The sequence below is a fragment of the Rosa rugosa genome, chromosome 5 (assembly GCF_958449725.1).
Source record: "Rosa rugosa chromosome 5, drRosRugo1.1, whole genome shotgun sequence".
In the NCBI taxonomy this organism is placed as follows: Eukaryota; Viridiplantae; Streptophyta; class Magnoliopsida; order Rosales; family Rosaceae; genus Rosa; species Rosa rugosa.
In genome coordinates this window covers 23130092-23143175 of record NC_084824.1, presented here as the reverse complement: position 1 = coordinate 23143175, position 13084 = coordinate 23130092, and the positions used below count along the sequence as shown (strand labels likewise).

At 37.8% G+C, this 13084-nt stretch overlaps 3 protein-coding genes across 3 annotated transcripts; 2 read left to right on the top strand and 1 right to left on the bottom strand.

The window, feature by feature from the left end:
- The first annotated feature begins 401 nt into the window (after positions 1–401).
- LOC133710860 (uncharacterized) lies at positions 402–2085 on the top strand. Its single transcript, XM_062136994.1, has 3 exons — positions 402–1192; positions 1291–1440; positions 1563–2085. Exons 1-3 carry the CDS (start codon positions 455–457, stop codon positions 1851–1853), a joined length of 1179 nt encoding a protein of 392 aa, XP_061992978.1. The 5' UTR covers positions 402–454; the 3' UTR covers positions 1854–2085.
- Positions 2086–2185: 100 nt separating this feature from the next.
- Positions 2186–4797, bottom strand: LOC133710859 (pentatricopeptide repeat-containing protein At4g14820). The gene is made up of 2 exons (XM_062136993.1): positions 3990–4797; positions 2186–3831 (listed from the first exon to the last, which is right to left on the bottom strand). The coding sequence occupies exons 1-2, from the start codon at positions 4592–4594 to the stop codon at positions 2238–2240; spliced, it is 2199 nt and encodes a 732-aa protein (XP_061992977.1). The 5' UTR covers positions 4595–4797; the 3' UTR covers positions 2186–2237.
- Positions 4798–10206: 5409 nt separating this feature from the next.
- LOC133710862 (transcription factor MYB90-like) lies at positions 10207–12368 on the top strand. Its single transcript, XM_062136995.1, has 3 exons — positions 10207–10352; positions 10581–10710; positions 11811–12368. Exons 1-3 carry the CDS (start codon positions 10247–10249, stop codon positions 12220–12222), a joined length of 648 nt encoding a protein of 215 aa, XP_061992979.1. The 5' UTR covers positions 10207–10246; the 3' UTR covers positions 12223–12368.
- Positions 12369–13084: the final 716 nt, after the last annotated feature.

Below are 13084 nucleotides of genomic sequence, written 5' to 3'. Positions count from 1 at the left end.
TAGTAAAATACAGGAGGTATATAGTATGACAAAGATACGTACGTGTATTATTTAGACATTTCATCAAATAGTTCGTTTAAGAATTCGGCAAAATATTTTTAATTAATTATTAATTTTAAAAATTTATTTATATTTATTTTTTTCAATAATTTGTGTAAACTACGAAGAAAACAAAATGTAAAAATCGTGCATAATTCGTATATAATACTTTTAAGTTCAAAAGTACGAAAAATTTAATGAGTCTCTTTTAAAAATACGAAGTACGAAAATATTTAAAAAAAAATGTAAGTAAGTATTGTATTCGTTTATAATACGAAAAATTATTACGTTGAGGAGTTGTATAGTACAAAAAACGTTGGTGCAGGTACTCTTTAAAAACAATTACCGATGCCATCCTTATAGGACCGTTGGAGGTTCGAATTTTGAAAACCCAATCTTCCCCTTTCCCCCTGAAATGACCATATCAAACAACAAACAGACCATCTCTCCTAAACCCCAAAGAACCCAATTCGCCACCATGAAGAAAACCGTTACCACACCGACCACGGCGTCGTCGGCGTCGTCTTCATCATCCTCAGTGAAGTCAAGCACCACAGGTCCTCCGATGGAGGAAGACCGATCCGAAAGCTGCTACTACCCAGGTTGCAGAAAAGACGCCAATTGCAACTGTGATATGTGCTTGGCCAGCATCAATGCCACTCTTGATTTGATGCCCTTTAGCGTCCAGAAGAGCTCGATGACAAAGTTCTCGTCGTCGAGGCCCTATCGGCCCAATTCTAGTGTTGAGCAGACTCCCATTTCTTTTGACGCTTCGGTTTTGTCGACCCCAATATCGACCTCTCCTCGGTTTCAAGCTTCTCCGGATCTTAAGCCCTCTGCAAGATTGGATTTTGAGCAGAGTGTGGTGGAGAAAGAGGAGGGGAGGAAATGGGGTTTTGGGTGGGATTGTTGGAAACTGGTTCTGGGTTTAAGTTTGGTTTATGTGGTGGTTTATGGGTTTTATTCTAATTTGGCTTCTGGGGTTTTGAAACCTGTTTTGTCACCTGAGATTGTGAGAAATGCTGGTGAGAAATCTTGGGTTGTGCAAGATTTGAATGGGAGGCTGAGGTTCTTGCAGAAAGAGATGCAGGGTCTTGTTCCTGGCAAGGTTTCAAATTGCAGCTATCCTAATTCTCTTTGGGAAATTACTCAGGTTCTTCTTATTCATCAAAAAGTTTTAAGCTTTCATTCATTGTTTTTTCTGCAACCCATTTTGGTTATGTTCTAAACTTGTGCTCTGATATCAATTAGGATGGTTTGCTTCTGAGTTCACATTGTAAACTGTTCAAATCTGCAATTGAAGAGGTGAGCATATGGGGGTGGCCTTTGCAGACTGCAGGGTTGCTCACAACTGGGTTTTCGTCTCGGTCTTACACAATCTTATCAGGCAGAGTCACAGAGGTAAAGCTCTAAACTTTCACTGTATAACGTTTATATTTACAAAAGTGTGTCTATATATTTGTAACTTAGGCACAAACCTATTCCACTTTTCTTCAACCCCTTTTTCTTTTGTGGTTGAATAGTGGTCAGATGGAAAGGTTGGCTATGTGATTCGAAAGGAAAACTCGTCTTGGGTGCAAAGGAATTGGGGTGCCTCAGCAGTGCAGTTAGATCCCAATACATGGCTTCTTGAGTATCGACGGAGTTCAATATCTCACAACCAAAGATTGGTTTCAGCAGTACTGTCTTTCTTGAAGTATAAACTTTCAAGAGCACTTGGAAAGATTAAGCAGAAGTTTTGGCTCCCCTCTACTTTTGGAAATAACCAGTACTATGAAGTTACTGCTGAATATAACATCAAGATCCCAACCTGAAGAGAATCAGTGGATATATATCAGAGGCTCCATGTCTTCTCTCAGCAGATATCATGATCTCATATCTTGTGAGAAGCCTACAAATGTGATTCCAATGTCTTGTTTGGTATGTGGAACCTGTTGAGCTTAATCATTTAGTCGTTTATCTTCTGGATAGTTCAAAATGTATATTTTGCCTAGCTGATGCAAGAGACCAATTTCTACATGGCATGGGTTTATGAATCCAGATAGATAATGTAGTATCTCGGTCTATTCTTATAGATCTGCTGTGGTGCTTTGATCCTCTTTTTCAAATTCTTGGTTTAACTTTCTAAATTCAATTAAACCAGTAGTCACATGTGAAATTCATTGATATAATATTATATGAAGATTACAATTACCAATTTACCAGTAGTCTTTACAAGAACAGTAACCATGTTTGTAATGGTGAAACCTAGTCCTATCTCTGACAATAATCTCTCTATGATACACCTTTGAAGCCAACTTCATGAAAGTATGGCAATCTTCACAAATCCTGAGATTCTTAACTATGCGAATGCAAGAACCGTTTTTTGCACCTATCAAACCAAAAGAAAGAGCCAACTTCTCACTGTGCCAGAGAATCGCTTCTTTCTTTTCCTCCTCTTCTAAATCAACCAAAACGTTACATGTATTGGGCGTATAACCGACTTGCTTCACCTCCCTAACTACCTCATCTAGCTTCTCATAGATCTGATCTGCTTGTTTATGACTTCTATCTGCCATTAAAAACTCATGTACCTCATTCTTCAGTTCTATCCTGCTACACCCCCTCTGCTTTGAGATGCCATTATTTTTCATTATTTTCCTCACCATACCAACATCTTCCCATCTTCTTTCTTTCGCATAGATGTTTGATAAGACGACAAGGGCTCCATCATGATCTGGTTCCAGCTCAAGAACCTGTTTTGCAGCAAATTCTCCTAATTCAATCTCACCATGAATCTGACAAGCTGCCATCAAAGATCCCCAAATGACAACATTTGGTGCCAAGGGCATTGTCTCTATAACCTCAAGAGCTTCTCTCAAGAGATTTGCACGGCCATAGAGGTCAACCATGCAACCATAGTGCTCGTGTTTAGGAGTGATATTATATTCATTCACCATCGATGCAAAGATTTGTCTACCCTCCTCAACTAACCCGGCATGACTACAAGCATAAAGCACACCCACAAATGTAACCCCATTGGGCTCTACATTGGCAAGTTTCATTTGATTGAAGAAGTTGAGTGCATTACTAGCATCCCCATGCATGGCAAAGGCGCTAATCATAGTGGTCCAAGTTATCACATTTCTTCTCGGCATTTTCTCAAACACCCCTCTTGCTCTTTCCAAGTTTCCACATTTCGCATACATATCAATGAGGGCATTGTTGACAGACAAAGCTCCACCAAATCCATTCTTATCAACATATAAATGAACCCATTTAGCTTGATCCAGTGCACCAAGATGAGCACAAGCTGAAATGACACTCAACATGGTGACTTGATCAGGTCTTAATCCCGAAACTTCCATTTCAGAAAACAATCTAAGTGCCTCTTGAGGTCGATCAGTTTCAGCATAACCAGATATCATAGCACTCCAACAGACCAAGTCCTTCTGAACAATTTGGTCAAAAATCAAGCGCGCATCTTCAACCCGTCCTAGTTTTGAATAACCAGAGACCATAGCAGTTGCAACTATGAAATTTTTCTCTGACGTCTTGTCAAACAATCGCTGAGCCAAATCCATAGAACCACTACCAGCATACATGGCAATAAGAGCACTCAGTATATGAGAGTCGACCACAATATCATTCTCCTCAATGAAGTCATGGACTGCTTTCCCATAAGTTAACTTCCCAGCACGGCCGCAGGCAGAAAGAATGGTGGAAAGAATCATCTCATCTGGCTTCACATCCGAATTCTTCATGTCTTCAAAGAGGTTGAATGCAATGTCATAATGGCCACTCTGACAGTACCTGTTTGTACATGTTACATGTCAAATTAGCATCGATAAACATTTCATCGAATAATGGTCAAAGTAATACAGAGGCAGAGACATTTCAAGCTTCACAAACATGAATGGCATACACTGTGACCATAATCCAAGTTAAAACTTGGGAGTTTAGAACCATACCCATCAATCATAATACTCCAGGCAACAACATCCCGGCTAGGCATTTTATCAAACACCAGGCGTGCATCCATAACCCTCCCACAGGCAGCGTACATTCTGACCAAAACCGTCTGCACAAACGGGTCCGAATCAAAGCCCAACTTGCACGCAAGCCCATGAATCTCTGTCCCCTCAGCCAGAGCCGAAGCTCTCGACACGGCCTTCAACAGCGGCGGGAAGCTGAACCTGTCGAGAGCCACGCCCTCCCTCCTCATCCTCTCATAAACCAAGAGGGCCTTTTCGGGTTCACGGCACCGCGAAAGCTCACGCAGGAGCTTGTTGCAGAGATGGGTTTGGGGTTTCGGGATTTGGGTGAAGAGGGATAGGGGGTAGTGGAGGGTCGGGGAGAGGGTGAAGGAGGAGAGGAGGAGTTTGAAGAGAAGAGAGTCGGAGCGGTCGAGGTTGGATTTGAGGATTTGGGCGTGGACTTGTTTGAGGTGCTTGAGGTTGGTGGAGGAGGAGAGGGCTGTGAAGAGGGTTGTGGGTGTGGTGGTTAGGATTGTTGGGCTTGGTTTTGGGTTTGGGTGGTGAGGGAGGGATAAGGTGGTGCAGGGTAGGGTTGACATTGTGTGTTGGGAAATGAAGGAATTTGATTGTTACAAGCCGATTTTTCTCAGGGATGTTTCGCCGGTGGCATTTGTTCACGGAAATCAGAAGTTTGGTTTTGAATGTGCAGTGTGTGCTAGAAATGGAGGGAAGCACACAGGCATTTCCCACGATGGATGTTATACTTTGGGTGGAGTTATAGGCTATTTTGTGTCCACATCCAACTCACCACTTGCATTGAAAAAAATACAACTCTAGGACTTGAAAAGTTAAAATATTTATGTTTCTCATGCTAGATATCAAAATTAATCTCTCAATCTCTAAATTAGTAAATTGTTTGAGTGTTATTAATTACGGATTGAGCAATCAAATAAGTACATTAGTCAGTCAGTCTGATTATTTTGTTTATAGTATTATCTATTAAAAAATTGAGCTTGCATGTCGCCGAAAAAGATAAAATGGCAAAGGCATGTATTTAAAGTTTTAAACGGACGAGGAACCCATACTGGAGAAGGAAAGTACATGTATCTGTTTGTTAGCTAAGTAATAGCTAGATGGGGTTTGCACGCCCTTCCTTCTCCAACATGGAGCCCTTGCCCTTCAAAACACTTCAAGAAAGAAGAAAGAAAGGTTGAGTTCCATATAGATAACAAGTTTAATAATATAGGATCTTTGACTCAAAGCATTAAGATGAGCTAAAATTATTCAACTTACCCCAGCTACAAATTAGTGAGAAATCCAATTTAAAGTAAAATATCAATTTTACCCTTAACCTAGTTAATAAACTACATTTTATGCCACTCTCATCTCTCTCTCTCTCTCCCCGCGAGATATCCACCTCCAGCGCGGTGTCGAACTCCAACATCACGATCTTGGATAACATGGCGGCAATGGCATCCACGCTTGAAGACGACTAAGAAGCTCCAATCGGAGGTACCTCACCGAAGTCGAACTCAGTCTCGATGCAAAGCCTCGGAATGACGCCGCCTCGCTTGAAGATGACAAAGAAGCTCAGGTTGGAGCTACATTGCCGGTGGCGAACTCGGATCTCGATGCAAAGCTAGAAGTCATGGGCCCTACTCTACGTCGTCCAATCCCAATCGCCGCTGATCCAATGCATCACAAACTTCGACTCGTTTCCTTCGACTGGTTAACAGTCATGAAGCTAACCGCCCAACTAGCACACAAGTCCGGTTAACCTTAGGTTCTCGACCATGTCGCCGCCTGCGCTTCCGGTTAAAGGCTTGTTTGGAGCTTAAGCCGACTGTTATACGAGGAAATGCGTCCGAGATAGTGAAGAAGATGTGGGTGCCCAGAGCATTTTCGAGGTGCCAATTCAATTATTATTATTATTTTTGGTAAACTGTGGGCAAAAGGCGGAGAAAAAAAGAAAAAAAGAAAGAAAAAAATGTCTTATTATCTCGTGATAAAGGTTTATTGGGTGGCAATGAAGGTTTATTGCCCCCCCCCCCCCCCCCCCCCAAAAAAAAGTTTTAAATTGACGTAATCTTCTCATCTTCTTACTCAACTAAAGTTTTATTTGTCTAATTTTAGAGAGATTAGTTCCCCTTCCCCCTAATAAACATTTATTGGCCCCTAATAAAGGTTTATGTTGGGGAGGGGCAATAAATCTCTCCGACGACCTCTTTGGAGACCTCCGACGAGATTTCATAAACCTTTATTGCCCCCCAACTATGAGATCTCCGACGACCTCTTTAGAGACCTCCGGCGAGGTTTTCAGAGAAGTCCGTCGGCCGACGACTGGTGACTGGAATCCGGTGGCCGGTGACCGGAATCTGGCAAAGTCTCCTATGGCTTCTCTCTCTTCCATTTTCTCTCTCTTTCTCTCTATGTGACAAAGGGGCAAGGGCAAAATAATCAAAAAAAAAACTTAATTAGGTATCAGTGAAGACCTTATTAAGTCGAAGAGTATTGGGCAAGATGTTAATATAACATCATCAAATAGCAATGAGGTAAAGTACCCTTCATAAAAGACTTTTGTTAATTTATTATGTTTCTTTTTTCCATTTTTGATTGTAGGGTGGTTCTAGTTGGACCTCCAACTTTTTTGCAATTATTAATAGACTTTGTCAAGTCATATGAAAAGACATATAAGGACAAAGTGAGAAAAATGAAAAAAAAAAATTACTCTTCTTCCCTCCCCAAATATAACATTCAATTAAATTATTTTTTCTTTTTCTAGAATTTCCTTATATTGCCATATAGTTTTATAATTTACCAAAAACAATCAAGTAAAAATAATAATTTCTATACATGACCCATCATTTAATACAAAAGTAAATTCAAAACAATTTGATTTGGAATTTTCTTAAACTAAATTAATTAAATATTATGATATAGTTATTACTCAATATTCCAACCCAAAACCCTTAAAATCCTTCTTTTAGCAAATTCAAAGGGATTCTAGCAAAATATCAAGATCAAGAACCAACCCTCTGATTAATTTTGGTGGAGGAGAGACATACTCATAAGATAGCAATATCATGTGATTTTGATTCATTCTTATTCTCGTGGTTGAAGATAGAGATAAAAAGTAGAGTAACAGATTATTGTATCTCATGTTCAAGGGTGTTTTGGTAAAAATAAGGAGGTCTACTTTTTTTTTTTTTTTTTTGAAAGGATAAGGAGGTCTACTTAGCTTTTCAAGTATTCTAAAAAGTAAATTAGAGGTGTACTAAGTATAGGAGGTCCAAACAAATCTTCTTCTTTTTTCTCTTTAACTGAAATTTTTCTATGGATTTGCCTGCCTATTAATTTAATTAATTAAGTAAAGAAAGAAGTTTTGCCTGATTAAATTTTTTTCATTTTTTACTTATCACGTGAGAGTAGAGCGAGGGGGGTCCATCAAAGTGTATGAAAGACGTTTTAATGGATTTTTTATTATTATACATATAAAATTGTATATGTGTACAAAAGTGTGGAGGGGTCAGACCCGTCAAGATGAATAACGGTTCCGACCCTGATCGGTTTGATAATTACCAAATTCCTAGTTGGTACTATCTTGAATATGAGTTTTTTTTCTTTTCTTTTCTTTACATGTATGCACTACAGCAGAACTTCAATCAGTATAGTTGAACGTTGCAGCCTTAGGTCCACACATGATTGAAGACACACGTACAAGAAAGTAGGATCCATCCTACATTTTGTTAGGTTAAGAGTTGAAGGCCGCTCTGTTCTGGGGCCATGCAAAAGACGTCTATTCGACGGTTAAAGTTTCCAATTAATCAATAATTCAGTAGTCCAATTTGATTAAAATCAAACTTTTATTGTTCGATCTGTCGAGCAAGCACAAGATGTGGACCATTTTGAGTCATCGACTGATGGAAGGGATGAGCCTAGGCTGCCTGCTAGATCTAGGAAAGATGGACCAGCTAGCTGGTTTTAATTAGATGACCAAGTACGTACTATTTCTGAAAAGAAATTACCAGAAACTTGTAGAAATTGAAGAGAACATCAGCTTTCAAAACTGGAATTGGTTTGAACCTAAATTTGGTTAGATCCAGACTCAACCGCAGAATCAGCAAACCTGAAAGAGTACACGAAGCCATAAAAGCAAGCATCACGCATGATATTGTACTAGTGAAGCCATCCGACTCGTAGTACTGTAGTAGTGTCTATTTTAGTATGAACGGAGACTCTACGGCCACCAAACCAATACCATCCATTTTCCAGCTTATCAGTTAGTAGGTATCTTTCAAAGGCATAAGAAGGATATCGCGTAGATCTTGTTTTTGCTCTCAATTATTATATATACCTACCCTGCTACCCATAGGCCATACTACATAGCATGGTAAAACATACCGTTGTTTGGAGTGGAATGAAAAGCTTTCTGATATTTTTGGCAAGAGTGTGATTGATGAACGTGCAACTGTCCATCTCAGAGTTCTTACACAATACACAGGGGTCCTTGAGAGTTTCATTCCGTCTTCCCTTTTTAAACCATCATAAATGTGCAATTGCTCTTCATTTTTCTTTTTCTTTTTTAATTAAATAGTTTTATTATTTATCATAGTCAAAATGACGTACATCAATTTTCTAGGTTTGAATCCAAAATTTAACAATCAAGCAACAATAAATATGAACAACGAAGCACTGCTCATTCAGATCGATTGACTCGTTTATTTAATGACATACAAATGACGATATATCTCAAGAATACATAAGTTAAACTAATAAATCTTCAATTATCAAGTCACCCAATTGTGGTGAATTTTTGCTATTTTGATTTCACACTTCCACTTACTGATGAATTTCCCCCATGACAAAGTTTAAAACCAGATGATAACTGCGCCAAAAGTGATATGGTATTCATGTTGTCAACAATCTGCCGTGCTTATTTGGCATTTCTGATTCATACAAATTATATATATAAGCAATAATTGTAATTTTTTATTTGTTTCTTTATTTTTTATAAAGAAAAATTTCCAACCTTTTTTTTTTTTGTTTAACTATTAGGTAGACCGTAGACGTAGACGAGTTACCATTCAGCAGCTTCTGTCTCTACTTTTTTTCTCCATGGAGTGTCAAGTTTAGCCACGTCACCATATTTTATACTCATCGGTGCATGACTGAGTAATTCTATTAACATGTACATCTCTATTTGTTCAATGACAACCGGCCCTTAAATTTTTTTAGTCATTTTTCCCAAATACTCTCTCTCTGTCTCTCTCTGTCTCTCTCTCACACACACACACACACACACACAAAGCAATTGTCGGTTGTTGAACTGAAGAGTACTAGTACGTGAAACTAGTAGGTAGACAAGTTGCTTGGATCTTCACCTTGATGTCAAGCAGAACAAAGGATTTCAGGGGGTTTATTATTATTTTTTAACTAATTTAGTTTGAAAGAGGATAAAATAGAAATTAAAAATTTCACAAAACTATAGGATGTGCATTTTAAAAATGGGAGTGTGTAAATAAAATCTCCCTTTCAAAATTTCTCGTAATCATGTAATCTTTTGAATATGATGTTTTGTCCTGTTATAAGGTCGGCAAAGCTATAGAGATTAGAAAAAATGCCGAGGATGTCAAATTTTTTTTTTTTGGTAAATAAACGAGTATATTAACCAAAGAGGGAGGGCAAAGCCCAGGACAACCAAAGCCAGAGAGACAAAAAAACTTACAGGACAAAGGAAAACAAGCCATCCAAAAGGAAAGCAAAGCAAACCAGAAAGGAAGCAAAGCAAGGACATTGGCTAAGTAGTACCTAAGTTCCACTTTTTAGCACAATTTTGTTTTCCGAAGTTACACCATCATGATTACTACCATCATTATTGTTGACTCAAGTGGTTTCATCAGACAAACAAAAACAAAAGACTCTGGTGGTTGGTTTCATTGATCACAGTTACTCAGTTAGCAGAGACAGTGCGCGCGTTAACAGACGAGCGAATTGTACAGTAAGTCTGCTATTCCTATGTTCTGTTGAAAAGAACTGTACATATATATAACTCAATCTGTGGACACCAGAAATGCACGACATGACCTTAGTTAAATCTTTTTACTGGATGCAGTGGCTCGATTATTTGCCAACCATTTGAGGACGTTCTCTTTGAGATTAACTATATATATATTCAAACGTCCAGGGGCGCCGGGGCTTAAGTTGTGGATGCTTCTGACTATCATATCAGTAATTCATTACTGAATACTGATATGGAGTTGAGAAAAGGTGCATGGACCAAAGAGGAAGATCATCTTCTCAGGAAATGCATTGAAAAACATGGAGAAGGAAGATGGCACAAGATTCCTCTCCAAGCAGGTTAGTAGTATAAAAATATCATCTCTTGATCTATCTGAGAGTTGCATTCTACAGCTTACAATTCGTTACCCAATATATCTTCGTGTGTGTGTGTATTATATATGTACTTTGTATTTACTAATTTTGGTTCATGCATGTTTCTAGCCAGAATTAGAAAAATGATATGTTGCTGATGTCAAGTATAAGGTTATTTGTTTTATTGTTTGCAATGTACGTACATACTTGCAGGCTTAAAGAGATGCAGAAAGAGCTGTAGAATGAGGTGGTTGAATTACCTGAAGCCAACCATCAAGAGGGGAGAATTTGAAGATGATGAAGTAGATCTAATGATTAGGCTTTACAAGCTTTTAGGAAACAGGCAAGGACTACATACTACTGATCGATTTCTCTATAACTTACTAATTAAGTTCCGGTATATCAAAAAAAAAAAAAACATCCTTTCTGCCCTACCAAACACGAAAGAAAAATTTCTGTTCATTTACTCATTCAATGAAATGGATGAAAATTTTTCTTGTTTGACAATAAACTAATGTATTATCTACCAATAACTTTTAGTTTTTGGACATTTTAAGCATCAAATATAAGACAAATCAAAACAAAAATGCTAAACACTAGTTAATACAATATTGATATATATACTATCTAACATGTACAATAACTTTCAAATGACCAAAAATATAAACACTTAGTATATTTGGTCTATTGGCATAAGTCTCTCATTCGTGAGTAGAATGTCGTGAGTTCGACTCATAGAAGACTAGTTATTAGTAAGCATACACTCAGTTACTAAGTAATTTTCTTCTTGAGATAAAGTAAAACAAGCCACTTAGCTTATGTTAGCCAGTTAATAACACACTCACCAACTAGTATTTAGACCAATGTCCATGAGGGTATCCCAGCAAAGCCAGACTAATCTCCCACAGTAGGGCGTGAACCCGAAGGCCTGTCAAACCTGCTGGCCACAAACTGGTTAATTGGAGTTGAGATTCGAATACTAGACAGCTCAACCAGCTTTACGGTCTTTACCACACCAAGTGATTACTCACCCTAGAATTTAATATTAAGTGGTTGAGATTTTTTTTTTTTTTTTTTGGAAAATCCGAAAACAAATTATTAAACAAAAAACATAGCATCTAAGAGGGATATGGGGCCAAGATCTCTAAGAATAAACAACAAAAAGCGATATCAGCCAAAACATAAAGAAGATAAAACATAGCAAACTGAATCAAAAATTAAAATGCACAATGAGTGTCCAATTGAGGGTAGAGCAAGTGGTGGAAATTTAATAAAAAAAAAAAATCATATTGTATTTGCCATTTCTTATACACTTCGGATCCAACGTAACTATTTTTATGTTTTACATTTGCGTTTACTATATATGCCTCTTCCATGTGCAAAAGTAATATTGCAACCGCAATAACATATATTTCTTATTTTCTCTATACTATGTATATAAAGGTGGTCATTGATTGCTGGCCGACTTCCGGGAAGAACCTCAAATGATGTGAAAAACTATTGGAGTGCTCGGCGAAGGAGAAATATGGATTTGAACATCGTAAAAGATAAATCTCGAGAAATGACAAAGACCACTATAATAAAGCCTCGACCACGGATCTTCACAAAAAGTTTACATATTCCGGGTGATAGAGCAGCAACCTCAAAGAATAGTAATATAAACATATCATTACCCCCAGTAAATGGACTTGATGAGTGGAAAATTGTACCAGCAGAACATGTCCCTACAAACTTATGGGTTCAAGATATGGCCTCAGTGACCGAAACATGTGTCAATGTTGCCGAACGAAGTTTCGAATCTGACCTCTGGCATTTTCTCCAAGAAGAGATGAGAGAACAAGATTCAGACATCTGATAAATCCATGTCATCCGATTGTGTGTTGTAACTAGCTAGTTGCTATTTTGTTAAATTATTAATTACATTTGCTGAACGAAAGCCATTTAGCTCTTTGTCATGTCCTACGTTTTGGTATATTAATTTGTTAGATGCTCTTGCATCGACCATCAAATTATGTTGTTTCAGGCTTGCACCTACTCCATTAATACTATACAGATTAGGTGTAAATCTACCTTCTACAACAGTGACCGGTAATTTCTAAACACTAAACATCAGTTTTACCCTTCTATAGGTATTTAAAAAGGAGTAGTGCTAGAGACCCCAAAAGATTATACCAAATATGAATCCCAAATGACTTGGCAGCTGCCACATAATCTGTTTTAACTTGTTAATTTCTAATGTGTGAATAATTTTTTCTTTTTCTTTTGAGAAACTACTATAATATTTTGAATTAAAACCCTAATATTACCCAAATAGAAGAAGAAGATGAATTAAACTCTGCAAACAAACAATGAACAGAAACGATGTGTAATTCAACATGAACACAAACGAAAGAATTGGTACTTTTATTTTTATGAAAGAAAAGGAAACATGAGAACAAGATCAGAAATGATGATGATGATGACCAATTAATCACAACAACTAGATGCTGATACTCTTTACCAGAGATAGTTTTTTCCATGATAAGGTCTGGCGGAATTTGGCCATACATCATCAGCCATGTAACAACTTGAGCGCATTCTTGGAGAAGCGCTCTCACTGTTTTTACTGTTTTCAACTTGCTTGCTCAATATTCAACTTGCTTTTACTGTTTTCATTTGTTATCTAGCAGTAAGTTCTCAGGTAAAATTGTGATGAGTCACCAGTGGTTTGATCCTTA

Bases quoted from the DNA above. Each gene is read 5' to 3' on its own strand.
- LOC133710860 (XM_062136994.1), top strand. From the start codon at position 455: ATGACCATATCAAACAACAAACAGACCATCTCTCCTAAACCCCAAAGA. The intron at 1,193-1,290 runs GTTCTTCTTATT...GATATCAATTAG, and splicing joins CTCTTTGGGAAATTACTCAG to GATGGTTTGCTTCTGAGTTC. The intron at 1,441-1,562 runs GTAAAGCTCTAA...GTGGTTGAATAG, and splicing joins TATCAGGCAGAGTCACAGAG to TGGTCAGATGGAAAGGTTGG.
- LOC133710859 (XM_062136993.1), bottom strand. From the start codon at position 4,594: ATGTCAACCCTACCCTGCACCACCTTATCCCTCCCTCACCACCCAAAC. The intron at 3,832-3,989 runs GTATGGTTCTAA...ATGTACAAACAG, and splicing joins TGGAGTATTATGATTGATGG to GTACTGTCAGAGTGGCCATT.
- LOC133710862 (XM_062136995.1), top strand. From the start codon at position 10,247: ATGGAGTTGAGAAAAGGTGCATGGACCAAAGAGGAAGATCATCTTCTC. The intron at 10,353-10,580 runs GTTAGTAGTATA...ACATACTTGCAG, and splicing joins CAAGATTCCTCTCCAAGCAG to GCTTAAAGAGATGCAGAAAG. The intron at 10,711-11,810 runs GCAAGGACTACA...ATGTATATAAAG, and splicing joins TACAAGCTTTTAGGAAACAG to GTGGTCATTGATTGCTGGCC.